Here is a 14,816-nt window from a genome sequence, read left to right on the forward strand (position 1 = left end):
TCTTCTGCATTAAGGACCCCTAAGGCTCGTGAGCTTGAGAAGGTCAGGAATTGTGTGTGGCAGTCTTTCTCAGTAACTATTCAAGGTGATCGTTCCACATAGGAACTGACCCAAACGTGTTTCTCTTTCACTCTGAAGTTTGGTGGCATTTTGGAGCACTAGTAAGGACCACAACTCAGGTACACAAGGGAACGCTGGGACTGGAAGGGTGGGCTGCTTGGATCTGGGGTTCCTAGTGAACCTCAAAACGTAAGGAGAGGTCAGGGCCTTTCTTCACTGGTTTCTTCGTGAAGCACCTAGCTGACGCCAGGCAGAGCTGGGCGTGGTGAGGAAACAGTGGTGAACAGAGAATCTCTGCTCGTGAGGACCTTGCGTGCAGTGGGGGAAGTTAGAAGGAACCTGGTGTGAGAAAGTGTTAGCTCTTGCTGCTTTGTGTGTACTGGGTGAGAGAAGGGACCGGCAGCAGCAGGGAACCCAGGAGAAGGGAAGCACTGGAATCAGCTATTTGCGACGACAGCCAAGGCTGAACTAAGACTCGGTAGCCCAGCTAGCTCTACACTCAAAATCCTGCTTCAGCCTCCCTGGTGCTGGTCTTACAGGCACGCGCCACCATACCCGATTCGCAATCGTCCACTGAGCTTGCATGGCACGCGGGGAAGCTTAGGGAATGATAACGCAGGGGATAGCAGAGGGACGTCGTGGAGGTCATCAAAGCTGAGGTTGCATTCCAACCAAGGCCTAGGTGATAATTAATCTTTCGGTGTGCTTGCTTAGGGACATGGAGCACAAAGGCTTGGAGACCAGTGTGCCTGTATGTACCCTTCTGGCAGAGACTGTGTTTGGAAGGCCAGAGCAAGAGAAAAATTGTCTTGAGGATGCACGGTCTGTGGGCGACCAGTAGACAATTGACCTTCCCCTTGAAGGAGGGAAACCTTTGAGCAAATGAGAGGAAACTAAAGGGATTATTCTGAGTTTGGAAACAGACTCGGTGAGCCGGAGCGGTGAGCCCAAGTGAGGGAGTGTCCCCAGTCCAGAAGTGATATCGCAGTGTGATTCTGGAAGGAGCATTTTGGTACTAAAAGTGGAGCCGTGGGCTGGGGTATAGCACAATTGACCAAGTGTTTGTCTAGCGTGCACAGAGCCCTAGCCCAGCATAAAGCTGGGTGTGGTGGTACGTGCCTCTAATTCCAGTGCTCTGGGGGTAGGGTCAGAAAAGGCCTCCGAGAGTTCAAAGCCTTCTTTGGATAGATGAAACAAGGGAAAAGGAAAGCCATAATTGATGGGACTTCCTCGAGGTAGAGAAGAAGCCAAGAGCAGCAGAGGCCATCAGTGAGGACAGGTGGGCGCTGGTGAGGAGCAGCACAGGCAGGAAGGGCTCCTCCAGCTAAGGAGATTCCCGTGTGGTGAGCACGGCCTAGAGCCTTCTGCATCCAGGGAGAACTCAGAACTGAAGGAAGCATCTGGCCTCAGCGTGGCAGTTTTCTTCCTTTCCCACCCTTTTCTCAACTAAATATTTCTTAGGCTTTTTTTCCTTGACATTTCTCTCTCTCTCTCTCTCTCTCTCTCTCTCTCTCTCTCTCTCCCCCTCTCCCCCTCTGAGCTTTTCAAGACAGGGTCCTGGATCTCCCTCTATAGATCAGGCTGGCCTCAAACCCACAGATCTGCCTGTCTCTCTGCCTCCCGAGTGCTGGGATTAAAGCCATGCAACACCACCACCACCCGGCTTGTCATTTTTTTGTTTTTATTTTCTCGAGACAGGGTTTCTCTGTAGCTTTGGAGCACGTCCTGGAACTCACTTGGTAGACCAGGCTGGCCTCAAACTCACAGAGATCTGCTTGTCTCTGGGATTGACGACATGTACCACCACCTGGCTTGCCCCCCACTTTTTTTCTTTCTGATGTACATATAGCAGTATTCTCTTGGATACATTACGAGAAGCATAGCCGGGTGGTGGTGGTGTGCCTTTAACCTCAGCCCTTGGGAGGCAAAGGCAGATGGATCTTTGTGAATTCAAGGCCAGCCTGGTCTATAAGAGCTAGTTCCAGGCCAGCCAGGGCTACATAGAGAAACCCTGCCTCAAAACAAAACAAACCCCCCAAAAACAAAAAACCAAAACAAAACTCCAGCTCATCTTGACTAGGGGATAGGAATTCCTGACAACCCCAGTTCATGTTTCATGGCCAGAGAGGAAGCCTGGATCCTAAACAGGGTGAAAAGAATAAATACTGTGGGGAAGACGAGGCTCAGAGTGGGTGACCAAAGAGAAACGTGGGGTTTTCAGCTGGCAATGACACGATCCAATGAATCTTAAATCAATTCTGTTGTTGCTTCTTGGAAATTGGCTCCTAGGTGGGCCAAAGTAGAAGGAAGACTGAGGCACTAGATGGGTGTGGTCACATGAACCACAATCCCAGAGGAAGTACAGTGATCTAGTCCAAGCCCAGTTTTAAAGGGGGTGATATGGACCAGTGAGTAAAGCTCTCACTGCCAAGGCTGATGACCTGAGCTTGGTCCTACATGGCGAAGGAAAGAACCGACTCCCCAAAGTTGTCCTCTGACTACTCATGTGCCACAGAATATGTATGCCCCCCATTTATGCACATGCCCACACAAAATAAAAATGAATGCAATAAAATTGGGGGGGGCATTGAATTGCAAAATGGAGGGCAGTAGGTAAACCCCATGGAAGCTGAGTAGGTAGACTTGGTGAACTTGGGTGCCCTTGTTTTCTGCCAAGGTCTAAGCCCTATTTAAAGAAGGTCATTGGCAGGGAAAGAAGTGAGCAGTCGTTCCGCCCAGTGTCACCACCCCTGACTTCCTCTTCTCCTCTTGTCCCTAGAAGACAACCCAGGCCTTTTTACCAGAACAGCTCTGCCTAAAGAGGGAGTGCTGGAGATTAAATATGGCCACCCCGAGTTCTCCACACTACACCCCCAGCCCTTGTTCTGCATTTTGGGGTGGGCTCAAAGGTCATCTATTATCTTAGCATCAGCAAAACTGGAAGCTTGGGTGTGCTCAAGGTCAAGCCTGGCTCAGAGGAACTGCAGCAGAAGGGACACACAGTAAACTGCCAGCTCACACCACAGGGCACTCAAGCAGAGGAGCTGAAGTGCTGAAAATGGCAATCAAGCAGGTTGGCACAGGAGTACAGGGCAGAGTGGTTCCTAAGTCACATCTGGATGTGTGGCCTGCTCGTAGAGGCTCGCCTAGGATCAGGAAGTGAAACCAAGCCACACCGTGCTCCTGAGAGCCTCCCCCATGGGTGGACACTGGCTTTCTCCCTGGCACCTTACAGAGCACCAGGGTGCTAACACCTTCCCATTACTACCATGGGTATCTCTGTCAGAAGTTTGCTCTTTTTCTTTCCACATTGAAGAAACAGCCTGAGGCCAGTGAAAATCATTTTACTTCAACCAAATCTGAACTCAATTTAACTCCCTCCACACACAAAATTTAGAAGCCAAGACTGGGGGTGTAGCTCAGGGGTAATGAACATGAAGCCCTTGCCTGCCCTCCAGCACCACACAAGCCAGAGAGGGTGGTGGCCTGTACCTTCCTTCAGGATTTGAGAGACAAAGGCTGGAGGATCAGAAGTTCAAGGCCATCTTTGAGAACAGAGTGTTCCAGGCCAGTCCTGGGCTACCTGAGACCCTTTTCTTGCAAAAAGGGTGGGGGGATACGGAAAGGCAGTGGAAAAGGAGAAAGACCTAAGTCCCTGGTGGGAACTTCAGCTTCCACATCTGCTTTAGAATTAGGCTGGAAGGCATAAGAATGGGAGCCTTGGCCCCAGAGCCTGCCTCCATGTTCGAACCCTATATCCACGGCAGACTGTGTATCCAGAACACTGTTGCTTCATTAGCCAGACCTAAAACCACAAAGAACCTGAATTTAGAGACTTGGTTAAAATAAAATCACGTTTCAAACCTGTTCCAGCATGCCAGGCAGCTCTCTTAATTATATACACCCACTATGAAATAGAAATAGAAACTGGATATTAACATAGCTGCGCTTTGCTTATCAACACAGATGACATATCAAGAAATGTGGGGGCTTTTTGTTTGTTTGTTTGTTTTTTGGTTTTTCAAGACAGCTTTGGAGCCTTTCCTGGCACTAGCTCTTGTAGACCAGGCTGGCCTCGAACTCACAGAGGGCTGGGATTAAAGATGTGCGCCACCACGGCCCGGCCATATTAAGAAATGCTAAGTGACAGGAGTGCCTGCCTGCCAAGTACGACAGCTGTGTGGTCACTATGCCGCACGCAGTCTTTGTTTTGTTTTGCCTTAAGGAGATTTTCATTAAAAAAATGTAGTATATCTTTAGTGTGTGTGTGTGTGTGTGGTGTGTGTGTGTGTGTGTGTGTGTGTGTGTGTGTGTGTGTGGTGTGTGCTTGCACAGATGCCACAGGGCATGTGAAGGTCAGAGGACAGTTTGTAGGTCCCAAGTATTGAACTGCGGTCATCAGGCTTGTCAGTAAGTGCCTTTACCTACTGAACAATCTCACCGGCCCAGCAATACAATCTTAGGGACCTCCGCTGTATATATAAATTCTGTCCTTGGCTAAAATGTTATGTAGCACATGACTATATATATTTTTTGGGGGGATATTAAATCTCAAGCCAACATGGCAAATCTGACCTCACAGTTAGTGAATTGCATTTATAATTTTATTTATGATAGAGCAACAATTAGCCCAGAAGGGTAGAATAGCAGATTAGATTGTATGATAGGTACCACCTATACAACAGGCTTTTTGTTAGAATTAAATTACTTTAGTTAAATGGAAAGAAAACCATAGAGTAAAATGAAGTCAAGGTTTCTGAATAGGCCACCAGTGGCCCATTGGCTGCTGCTGGTCCTCATTCTCCTAGGTTTTTGTTGTTGTTGTTGTTTTTAAACATGGTCTCATTATGTAGCATTGACTGGCATGGAGTTTACTGCATAGACCAGGTTGGCCTCAAGTTCATGAAGATCACTTGCCTCTGCCTCTCAAGTGCTGGAACCCTGAAAAATCATGCCTGGCATAATTCCAGTTTAGTTTAGTTGCATGATAGTCTCTTTGTGTTTTTTTCTTTAAATGTCTTCATCTCGCTGGGAGGTGGTGTTGCATGCCTTTAATCCCAGCACTTGGGAGGCAGAGATAAGCGGATCTCTACAAGTTTGAGGCCAGCCTGGTCTACAGAATGAGTTCCAGGACAAGGTCCAAAGTCACAGAGAAACCCTGTCTCAATAACAACACACACACACAAAGTCTTAATCTTATACATGGAATAGTATTTATGGTATAAAGAAAAGATCTAGGCCTGATGGTGGAGACCCGCCTTTAATCCCAGCACTCAGGAGGCAGAGGCAGGCGGATCTCTGTGAGTCTGAAGCCAGCCTGGTCTACAGAGTGAGTGCCAGGACAGGCTCCAAAGCTATAGAGAAACCCTATCTCAAAAATCAAAAAAAAAAAGGTCTAAAATTACCTGATTTTTTAAAAAATATTCATTTTTATTTTGTGTATATGTGTGTGCTTGAGTGCCTATCTATGTACAATCTGCATGCAGTGCCTGCAGAGACCAAAAAAGGGCATAGGATTCCCTGGAGCTAGAGTTATACAGAGGGCGGTAAGCTGCCAACCTTATCTCTGTAGCCCAAACTCTGATTTTCAGACCTGTCACAACCATTCCATTGGTGAACCCTCTACCCACTAGTATGTGTTACTCTTGAGCTCTGGTGCCAGCTCAGTCCAAAGAGTGCTTGCAGGGCAAACACAAGTGCTGAGTTCGATCTCCAGCACCCTCGTGAAAACTTGTGGTACATGTGTGACCCCCGTGCTGAGGCCGAGACAGAAGATCCAAGGGATCACTACCAGGCATCCTATCCTAAAGGGCAAGCCCTGGCTCCCAACGAGAGACCCCTGGCTCCCAATGAGAGACCCCTGGCTCCCAACGAGAGACCCCTGGCTCCCAATGAGAGACCCCTGGCTCCCAACGAGAGACCCCTGGTTCCCAACGAGAGACCCCTAGCTCCCAACGAGAGATCCCATCAAAGAACAAAGCTTCTGAGGAATAATACCCGAGCTTAGCCTCTAGCAGGCTCACACACGTACAGCTGCACACAATGAATGCACACTCAAGTGGGAACACACATACACGTGCTATACACTACTATGTTCTACCTTTATTTAGAACCTAACATTTGCAGTGATTTAAGACTCATTTCCCACCAGCTATGACAGATGTTTGTAATCCCAGCTCTCAGGCAGCAGAGACAGAAGGAACACAAGTTCCAGCCTATTCTACAGAGTGAGTTCTAGGCCAGCTAAGGCTCCTTAGTAGGATCAAGCCACCATGTTGAAAAAGATAAAAAGCAGACTTGAGAAATGGTTCAGCAGTTAAGAGGAGAGGACCAGAGTTTGATTCCCAGCACCTACGTAAGGTGGCCACAAGCACCTGTCTCCCCAGGGGCATCTGACACTGTTGGCCTTGTGGGTGCTGTGTACAAATCCATACTCACACATCGGTACAGTTTTTTAAAACAAAACGACAAGAGCAATCCTTTTCCTCCTCCCTTGTACTGTCCCATCCCCAGTATGTCAAAAGTGCTCCTGTCCAACATCGGTGACTACTTGCTGTTTACTGTGTGATGTGTAACGTAACACTCTCCCTTAGAACAGAGAAAATGTCGTAAGCAAAGCGATGCACTAACAGAAGGTCCTCCCATTTCATTCTAGAGAAATCTGTTCATGGCCAGTGTAATGGAAGAGCCTCACACCAATGACTCTTTTCAACAAGAGCTTGAAGATTTCATTAGAAAGCAGAAAGCCAGGGGGTTACATCCAAGAGTCAACTTCAGAAATATGGCAGAGAACTCTGTTTACCAAGAAAGAGACCGTGTCGACTCTGGCGCTCCAATGCCCTCATTCGGAGAGCATCCCAGATCTTCTACTTCCTATGAAAGGTGGATCGTGGAAAGCATGGCACCTCACTGCAGACGAAGACTGGAATCTCTAAGCTATCATCAGAAGAGCCAGAATCAAGACAGAAAGGAAATGCCACAGCACCAGGAGCGGGGAGGAGCCGCCAGTGCTGAGCAAGAGTCGCCCAAGAGGAAACACCACAGAGAGAGGACTTCATGCAAAGACGAGGAGGGCCCCAGGAGAAGGAAGTTCTCATCAGAATTAACAGGTACTGAGAAGTCCAAGCACAGAAAGGGGACCCGCCATGATGGAAGAGACCCCACCAGAGGCAGGCGCCAGTCTCATCGAAAGAAGGAACCAGAGGAGAGGGATTTGTGGGATGAAGCGATCTTGGGTGGTTGCTAATGATGTTTAGGCATTTGGGGTCCCAAGAGTCAGTGACTTGGTTCTGATAGTGAGGATGGAATAAATGACCTTAAAGCAATAGATGCCAGTCTTCTGCCATGGTCCATTTGCTGTACTGGTGTCAAAATTGTGAATCTGCCTGGGGGCACTCTGCTGGTGCCAGCAGTGACCGCCCTTTAGTGCCCAAGGCCTTTGGGGCTTGCCGACAGGCCAGGGCTGTAGAAGCCAGCCGATCAAGGCAGCTCTAGGTACGGAGGCTGGAGATGTTCTGTGTTTTAACCAGCAGACGCTCTCGCATGAGACGGGGTTTCTCTGTCGCTTTGGAGCCTGGCCTGGAACTCTCTCTGTAGATCAGGCAGGCCTCACAGAGATCCGTCTGTCTCTGCCTCTGAGTGCTGGGATAAAAGGCAGCGTGTGCCACCACTGCCCGGAAAGCCAGATACTATTAAAAAAGATTAATTAATATATTTGCCAAAACATTTAGAGTTTGTGTAAAGCAGAAGCTTTTGCTATAAAATCTATAAAAAGTAGGATCTTGAAAATAAGCATTAAATAAACACAGAAAGACTTGGAGTATCTGGTAGGAGTGGGCTCAGGAGACAAGAATTGAGTGGACAGTGAGGAGTAGACCAACCTTCATTGGGCTAGTGAGAGGGCTAGGTAAAGGTGCTTGCCCCCAAGCCTGGCTTACCTGAGTTTGATCCCTGGGACCCACGCTGTAAAAGGAGAGTGCCAGCTCCGGCAACACACTTTATTCATTCATTCATTCATTTTTATTTGGAAGTTTGTTTCTTATGAGACTTTTCCGGGAGATATTTGTAAAGGCAACAAACAGTGGGAAAACCACTTTTACCACTTTGTTAGCATGCCTACCCGTTATCAAATTATCACCTCTGAAAACAGGACCTTGCAAACTAGCCTGCTTTTACTACTTGGCTTTGTAGTCTCCTCCAATAGATGGCACTAGAAGGTCGTTGTAGAATAGAAACAGGAAATGGGGGCCGTTCCTCCCTGTTCCCTGGCTTCTCCTTTTCTTGGTAACAAAAAACGGGGAGAGAGGCTGGAGAGATGGCTCGCAGTTAAGAACACTGACTACTCTTCCAAAGGACCCAGGTTCAATTCCGAGCACCCACAAGGCGGCTCACTGTAATCCAGTCCATAAGTCCAGTTTCAGGGGATCTGATGCCAAGGTACATAAAATAAAGTTAAATATATTTAAGAAACAAAAATGGCCGGACTGTGGTGGTGCACGCCCTTTAATCCCAGCCCTCAGGGGAGGCAGAGGCAGGTGGATCTCTGTGAGTTCAAGGTCAGCCTGGTCTACAGAGAGAGTTCCAGGACAGGCTCCAAAGCTACAGAGAAACCCTGTCTCTCAAAAACAAACAAACAAAAATGGGGAGGTGTGGAGGATGTATCCTACCTGTAGATACCAGTTCTAGCTGCAGAGTCTAAATCTCAGTAGTCACAGAACCCTCAGCCCCCCTTCCTCCCCCAGTTGTACCTCCTCAGAGCCAACCATGAAGCCCCAGGCAGGCCAACAACCACCTGCAGGTCACAGCCGGCCACCTGCTTGGCCATCTTGAGCTGACAGTGGTTCTCGCATTTGAATCTCAACTATACAAAGTAGAGATGCCTTAATTAATTGAAATGTATTTCAAAGCACATATTTGTGGGCCTGGCCAATGGCTCAGTGGGTGAAAGCCCTCGTTGTCAAGCCTGACGACCTGAGTTCAATCCTTTGGTCCCACATGACAGAAGGATAGAGAACCATCTCCCCTAAGCTGTTCTCTGACCTCCACGTGTGACATGCACCCACTCCCTATGCCCTCAACACACCATAGATAAGCATAATGCAGTTTTAAAAGCATGCACTCATTTTATCTTGGGTTTCATCAATAAAAACGTGGCAGATGTTTGTTTTGTGTTGTAATGTGTGATAGTCTTGGCTGTGACTCTTGCCCACAAAGCCCAAAATATGGCTGCCCTTTATAGAAGGCCCATCAACGCTTGATCTAGAGTCCTCTTGTACTCATTTGATAATTAACCTTTTTTATTAGTTACTTTTTTATATTTAATTTTCTCTGCTTAAAGTACCATTGTGGCTTTGATTTGGCCCTGACTGATAAAATTCTACTAGACAAACCATTTCTACCAATTACAAAATCATAAACCAAATATCAGAGTAAGGATTTCACCTGTTAATTTAGACAAGAAATGCTGGGAAGGTGATTTGGTAGGCAAAACTCTCACTGTGCAAGAGGACCTGAGTTCAAATCCCCAGATCCCACATGAAGTCAGGAATATGTTTATAATCCCAGATCTCCTATGGTATACAGGAAGTAGAGACAGAATTTTTTTTTTTTTTTTTGGATTTTTCGAGACAGGGTTTCTCTGTAGCTTTTTGGTTCCTGTCCTGGAACTAGCTCTTGTAGACCAGGCTGGCCTCAAACTCCCAGAGATCCGCCTGCCTCTGCCTCCCAAGTGCTGGGATTAAAGGCGGAGCCACCACCGCTTGGAAAATGTTGCATTTCTTTCTGAGATGAATTTGCTTATATTTTTATTATTTAAGTTTTTCTTTTCAAAGAGTTACAGCCAATCTTTGTTGTCAGCTTGGCGGCATTGAGTGGTACTTCATCAGTACAGCAGGCTCTGAGTGCCTGTCGGTAGCTCCTGGAGAGGCTTGTCTCACCAGGCCTCTGGCCTAACCAATCTGTCTATACATTGGTGGATTTAGGCCATGGAGGATGCGCCCTTGAGGCTCCATCCTGCTCTGGTCCCTTCCTATCAACTGCTCCACACTGCTTCTGGCCTCCCATGATGTGAGCTGTTCACTCCACCATGATGGACGGAGACTTCTCAACCCCAGAGAATTCCTCCTGGGTTAGTGAGATGGCTTAGCAGGTAAGGTGCTTGCCACCAAATCTGACTATTTGAGCTCAATTCCTGAGGCCACAAAATGGAAGAAGAGAACTAACTCCTGTGTGTTGTCCTTTGACCTCCAAATGTGGCACGCAAGCCTCACCAAACCAAATAAATGTTGTAACAAAAAAAATTAACAGCCCCCTTCCCAGGTGTTGGTCACAACAATAAAAGTATGACAGGAGTCAAATGTCCTCTTAGAATGCAGCTCTGTGAAAGCCAAAATGATGGTGGGTGGCCAGAGGCCCACAAACAGCACCTACCACACCAGGCCTGCCCTCTGCCTCTCAAACCAAAGCTAAAATGCTAGAGCTTGGAGTACAGAGTAGAAAGTAATTGAGGGGAAATCTGGAAACTTGTTGGAGTGATTAATCTGCAACTGGATATGAAGGTTGAGGTGTTTAGGTTTCCGGAAAAGTCCAGGTTAGCCTTGGCTAATCGGGAAGCACTTGATGTGAGGTAGCCATGTTTAGCTGTGCCTCGAATGAGCTGAGCTGCCCAACTTAACCAGAAGGTTTCCACATAGTCAGTATCAGGATGTCCCACAGAGCATCCACATGCACCACGCCTGCATCTGGGGGACATGCTGAGCAGGCTCCAATACAGGAACAGAGCACAGAGTGTAGAGTTGGCAGGGTTCACCAGACTGAGAGCTGAGACCCTATGAGCCTCAAGGTAGCTGACAAGGAAACTTCTAGAATGAGCTCATCTTTATCCTCCTAGGGATCAAAAGAGCCAGGACTAAAAATTTTGTCTTTATCCACAATTGTGGCCAAGGTAAAAAGGCAGAAAGTAAGGGGGGTGGAGAAAAGTAATTCAAGATGAAGTGGGGGCTGGTTCCTGTGGCTGCTCATGCCTGCATGCCTTGGGTAGACAAGCCTGTATTCTTTGGGTAGACACGCCTGTATTCTTTGGGTAGACACACCTGTATTCTTTGGGTAGACATGCCTGTATTCTTTGGGTAGACACGCCTGTATTCTTTGGGTAGACACACCTGTATTCTTTGGGTAGACACACCTGTATTCTTTGGGGAGACACATGCTTGTGTTGCTTTGGGGAGACACGCCTGTATTCTTTGGGTAGACACACCTGTATTCTTTGGGTAGACACGCCTGTATTCTTTGGGTAGACACGCCTGTATTCTTTGGGTAGACACACCTGTATTCTTTGGGGAGACACGCCTGTATTCTTTGGGTAGACACGCCTGTATTCTTTGGGTAGACACGCCTGTATTCTTTGGGTAGACACGCCTGTATTCTTTGGGTAGACACGCCTGTATTCTTTGGGTAGACACGCCTGTATTCTTTGGGTAGACACGCCTGTATTCTTTGGGTAGACACGCCTGTATTCTTTGGGTAGACACGCCTGTATTCTTTGGGTAGACACGCCTGTATTCTTTGGGTAGACACGCCTGTATTCTTTGGGTAGACACACCTGTATTCTTTGGGTAGACACACCTGTATTCTTTGGGTAGACACGCCTGTATTCTTTGGGTAGACACACCTGTATTCTTTGGGTAGACACATACTTGTGTTGCTTTGGGGAGACATGCCTGTATTCTTTGGGTAGACACATACTTGTGTTGCTTTGGGGAGACACATGCCCTAGGTCCCACTCTGGCTTTTCTACATCATAGGTGGCTCAGGCTGCAGGATTTCTACCAGATTCCACTAGATAGAGTTTTCATCCTGGTTCTATTTTTTTTTTTTCATCCTGGTTCTAATTCAGGTTCGGTTCCCAGATTTACAGACATGTCTAAATTTCTGTATATAACAGGTATAAAGTTGCCAAACAGAGAGGCCAGACACCAGGTGCCCCTCTCTGGAGTGTCTTCCAGGCAGGAGTAAGAAGGTTCAGATGGAAGGCTGAAACACAGCTGAACAGCAGAAAAGGGCTGAGAAAAGCCAAGACAGAAAGGCTACCATGACAACTACAGCTTCCTGGTTTGGGAATTGGGTTCTTTTCTCTCCTGGGTCAACTTGGCTTGGAGCTTCAGCATGATTCTCTTTAAGACTCAAGCTGAGTATAGACCAACAGTCTGCTTTCAACTTATGTAACAGAATGCTGACTCACGGGTATTGGTCAGGGTATCAATCAATTTATGTAACAGAATGCTGACTCACGGGTATTGGTCAGGGTATCAATCAACTTATGTAACAGAATGTTGACTCACGGGTATTGGTCAGGGTATCAATCAACTTATGTAACAGAATGCTGACTCACGGGTATTGGTCAGGGTATCAATAAGCCATATCACAGTGAGCCAGGCAAATGTGTGCATCCAAGCTCACATAGCTTCATATGTAATACAGTGACGAACACAATCATAAATGTCTGTGCGTGAACACACGTGTGCACATACTGTGGCCTTGAATAAAATGAGTCCATCCCCTGATCGGCTCATTAATTTGTTAGATAAAAAATCATAGGAGGTCATTGATCTAAACTAGGCTTTTGTACTGTGTCATACAACAGATTAAAAGTCAAAAAGAGAACATGTTCAGCCAGTAAAGTACTTACTATACCAGCCTGAGGACCCAAGTTCAGTTCCAGACACTACATAATAACTCCTGCCTGTAAGGCCAGCACTGAGGAAGAGGGGGCAGGAGAATCCATGGGGCTTATTGACCAGCCAGTCTAGACAAATCTGAAAACTGCAGGCTCAGTGAGAGACCTGTCTCAAAAGGTGAAGTGGAAATTGTTTGAGGAAAACACCCAGTGTTGACTTTTGGCCCCTCTGTGTACCTGTGTACATGTAGAGGAACAAATACATACGCACATGCATGTGCACAAACAAAACATCAAAGGGAAGTCACCATGCTAAAGTTCCATGTCATCAAACCAATCCTAAGCCATTTATGTGACCTTCTAATAGTCAAAGAAATGAGAGGTAACTTCCAGATTCCCCCAGTGGGCTAACTTCAACTCATGGTGATGCTGTTTCCTCTGCCATATTTCTTCACGCTTGCAGCCTTTAAACATTACAAAATAAAACAAACAAAGAACACCTAAAAAACAAACAAAAAAAACCCCAGCCAATCAAAGGAGCAAACAAAACACCCTGAAATGACCAAATATTAACCAGTCATTTTTCCATTGTTCTGTCCCACCTTAGAAGGCAAGAGCCCTTTGAAATGGCCTGGTCCAGACTCAGTTTCGTTTTGTTTTTGGTGGGGTTTTGTTGTTGTTATTTGGTTGGTTGGTTGTTTTGTATTTATTTATTTATTTATTTTGGTTTTTCGAGACAGGGTTTCTCTGTGGCTTTGGAGCCTGTCCTGGAACTAGCTCTGTAGACCAGGCTGGTCTCGAACTCACAGAGATTGTTTTGTTTTTAGAGACAGGATTTCTCTGTGTAGCTTTGGCACCTGTCTTGGAAATCGCTTTGTATATCAGGCAGGCCTCAAACTCCCAGAGATCCACCTGTCTCTGCCTCCCGAGTGCTGGGATTAAAGGTGTGTGCCACCACCGCCCGGCCTAGTTTTGTTTCTTGATTGCCGTGGTCCTTCTCTGTCTAGAAAATCAGCCTCATCAGCTCAGACCCTAGGAATACTAATTCTGTTTTATGAACTGAAGTGTTGCTCCGTTCTAGAATAGAAAATAAACTAGCTAATGTCTTTAAGTGAATGCCTGGCATAGTTGTACACATCTGTAATCCTGGCACTTGGGAGGAGCAGACAGGAGGATCAGGAGTTCAAAGTCATCCTCAGTTGTATGGTGAGTTCAAGGCCTACCTAGGATGAATGAGATTGTCTCAAAGGGAAAAAGAATCTTAATTAATTTTTTTTCAATTTTCATGTGTGTGGTGTATGTGCATGTATGTGTGTACCTGTATTTGTATGTGTGTATATTCATATCTGCTGGCACACATGTGTGTTTGGGCATGTGTATGTGGAAGCCTGAGATTGATGTCACGAATCATCTTGACATTATTCATTGTCCACATTATTCACTGAGTCATGGTCTCCCAATCAAACCCAGGGCTCACTGATGTGGCTAGTTTTGTTAGCCAGCTTGTTCTGGGGATCCCATGTCCCAGGTCTAATCTGGCACCAAAGGTGGGCAGCCACACCCACTGGGCATTACACATGTCCTGAGGATCTGAACTCTGGTCCTCACACTTGTGAGGCAGGTGCTTTAAAGGCAGCCATCTCTCAGGCCCCCACCAAACATTATTTAAATTTTGTACAAATGGCCCAATTTTCCGTGTCTCTTCAATATTTGTCTATCTCACGAAGACTGTATACTCCCTATGGGTAGAAATTCTGTCTGCCTAGCTCACGAATCCACACCACTGCCTGGAACGTATGGTCTGGAACAGCAGAACGTGTGCCCTGTAACCACATCTGCTGCCGTGGAGTCTGAAGCAGGGTTACACAGTGAGTCGGTGTCCAGAGCAGGTGTAGATTTCTGTCTTGCTAACAAGCCCAGGGCATGGTACAGCTGCTCACACAAGGGGGTGGGTGGTGGATGGTGCCTGGCCTTTTCTCTGCTTGCTAGGTTAGAGCCAAGAACTAAGACAGACTGCAAGATAGAGCTGAAGACATACAGCTACACAAAGTCTTTCAGAACCAGAGCTGATTTTAGACCAACC

At 46.8% G+C, this 14,816-nt stretch overlaps 1 protein-coding gene across 1 annotated transcript; it reads left to right on the plus strand.

The window, feature by feature from the left end:
• LOC121466138 (zinc finger matrin-type protein 1-like) lies at positions 1-7,320 on the plus strand. Its single transcript, XM_041679699.1, has 2 exons — positions 1-179; positions 6,716-7,320. The coding sequence occupies exon 2, from the start codon at positions 6,728-6,730 to the stop codon at positions 7,304-7,306; it is 579 nt and encodes a 192-aa protein (XP_041535633.1). The 5' UTR covers positions 1-179; positions 6,716-6,727; the 3' UTR covers positions 7,307-7,320.
• The last annotated feature ends 7,496 nt before the right edge of the window (positions 7,321-14,816 follow it).

The sequence above is a fragment of the Microtus oregoni genome, unplaced genomic scaffold (assembly GCF_018167655.1).
Source record: "Microtus oregoni isolate MIOR12 unplaced genomic scaffold, Mior012 000002F_ref0000024, whole genome shotgun sequence".
NCBI classification, from domain to species: domain Eukaryota; kingdom Metazoa; phylum Chordata; class Mammalia; order Rodentia; family Cricetidae; genus Microtus; species Microtus oregoni.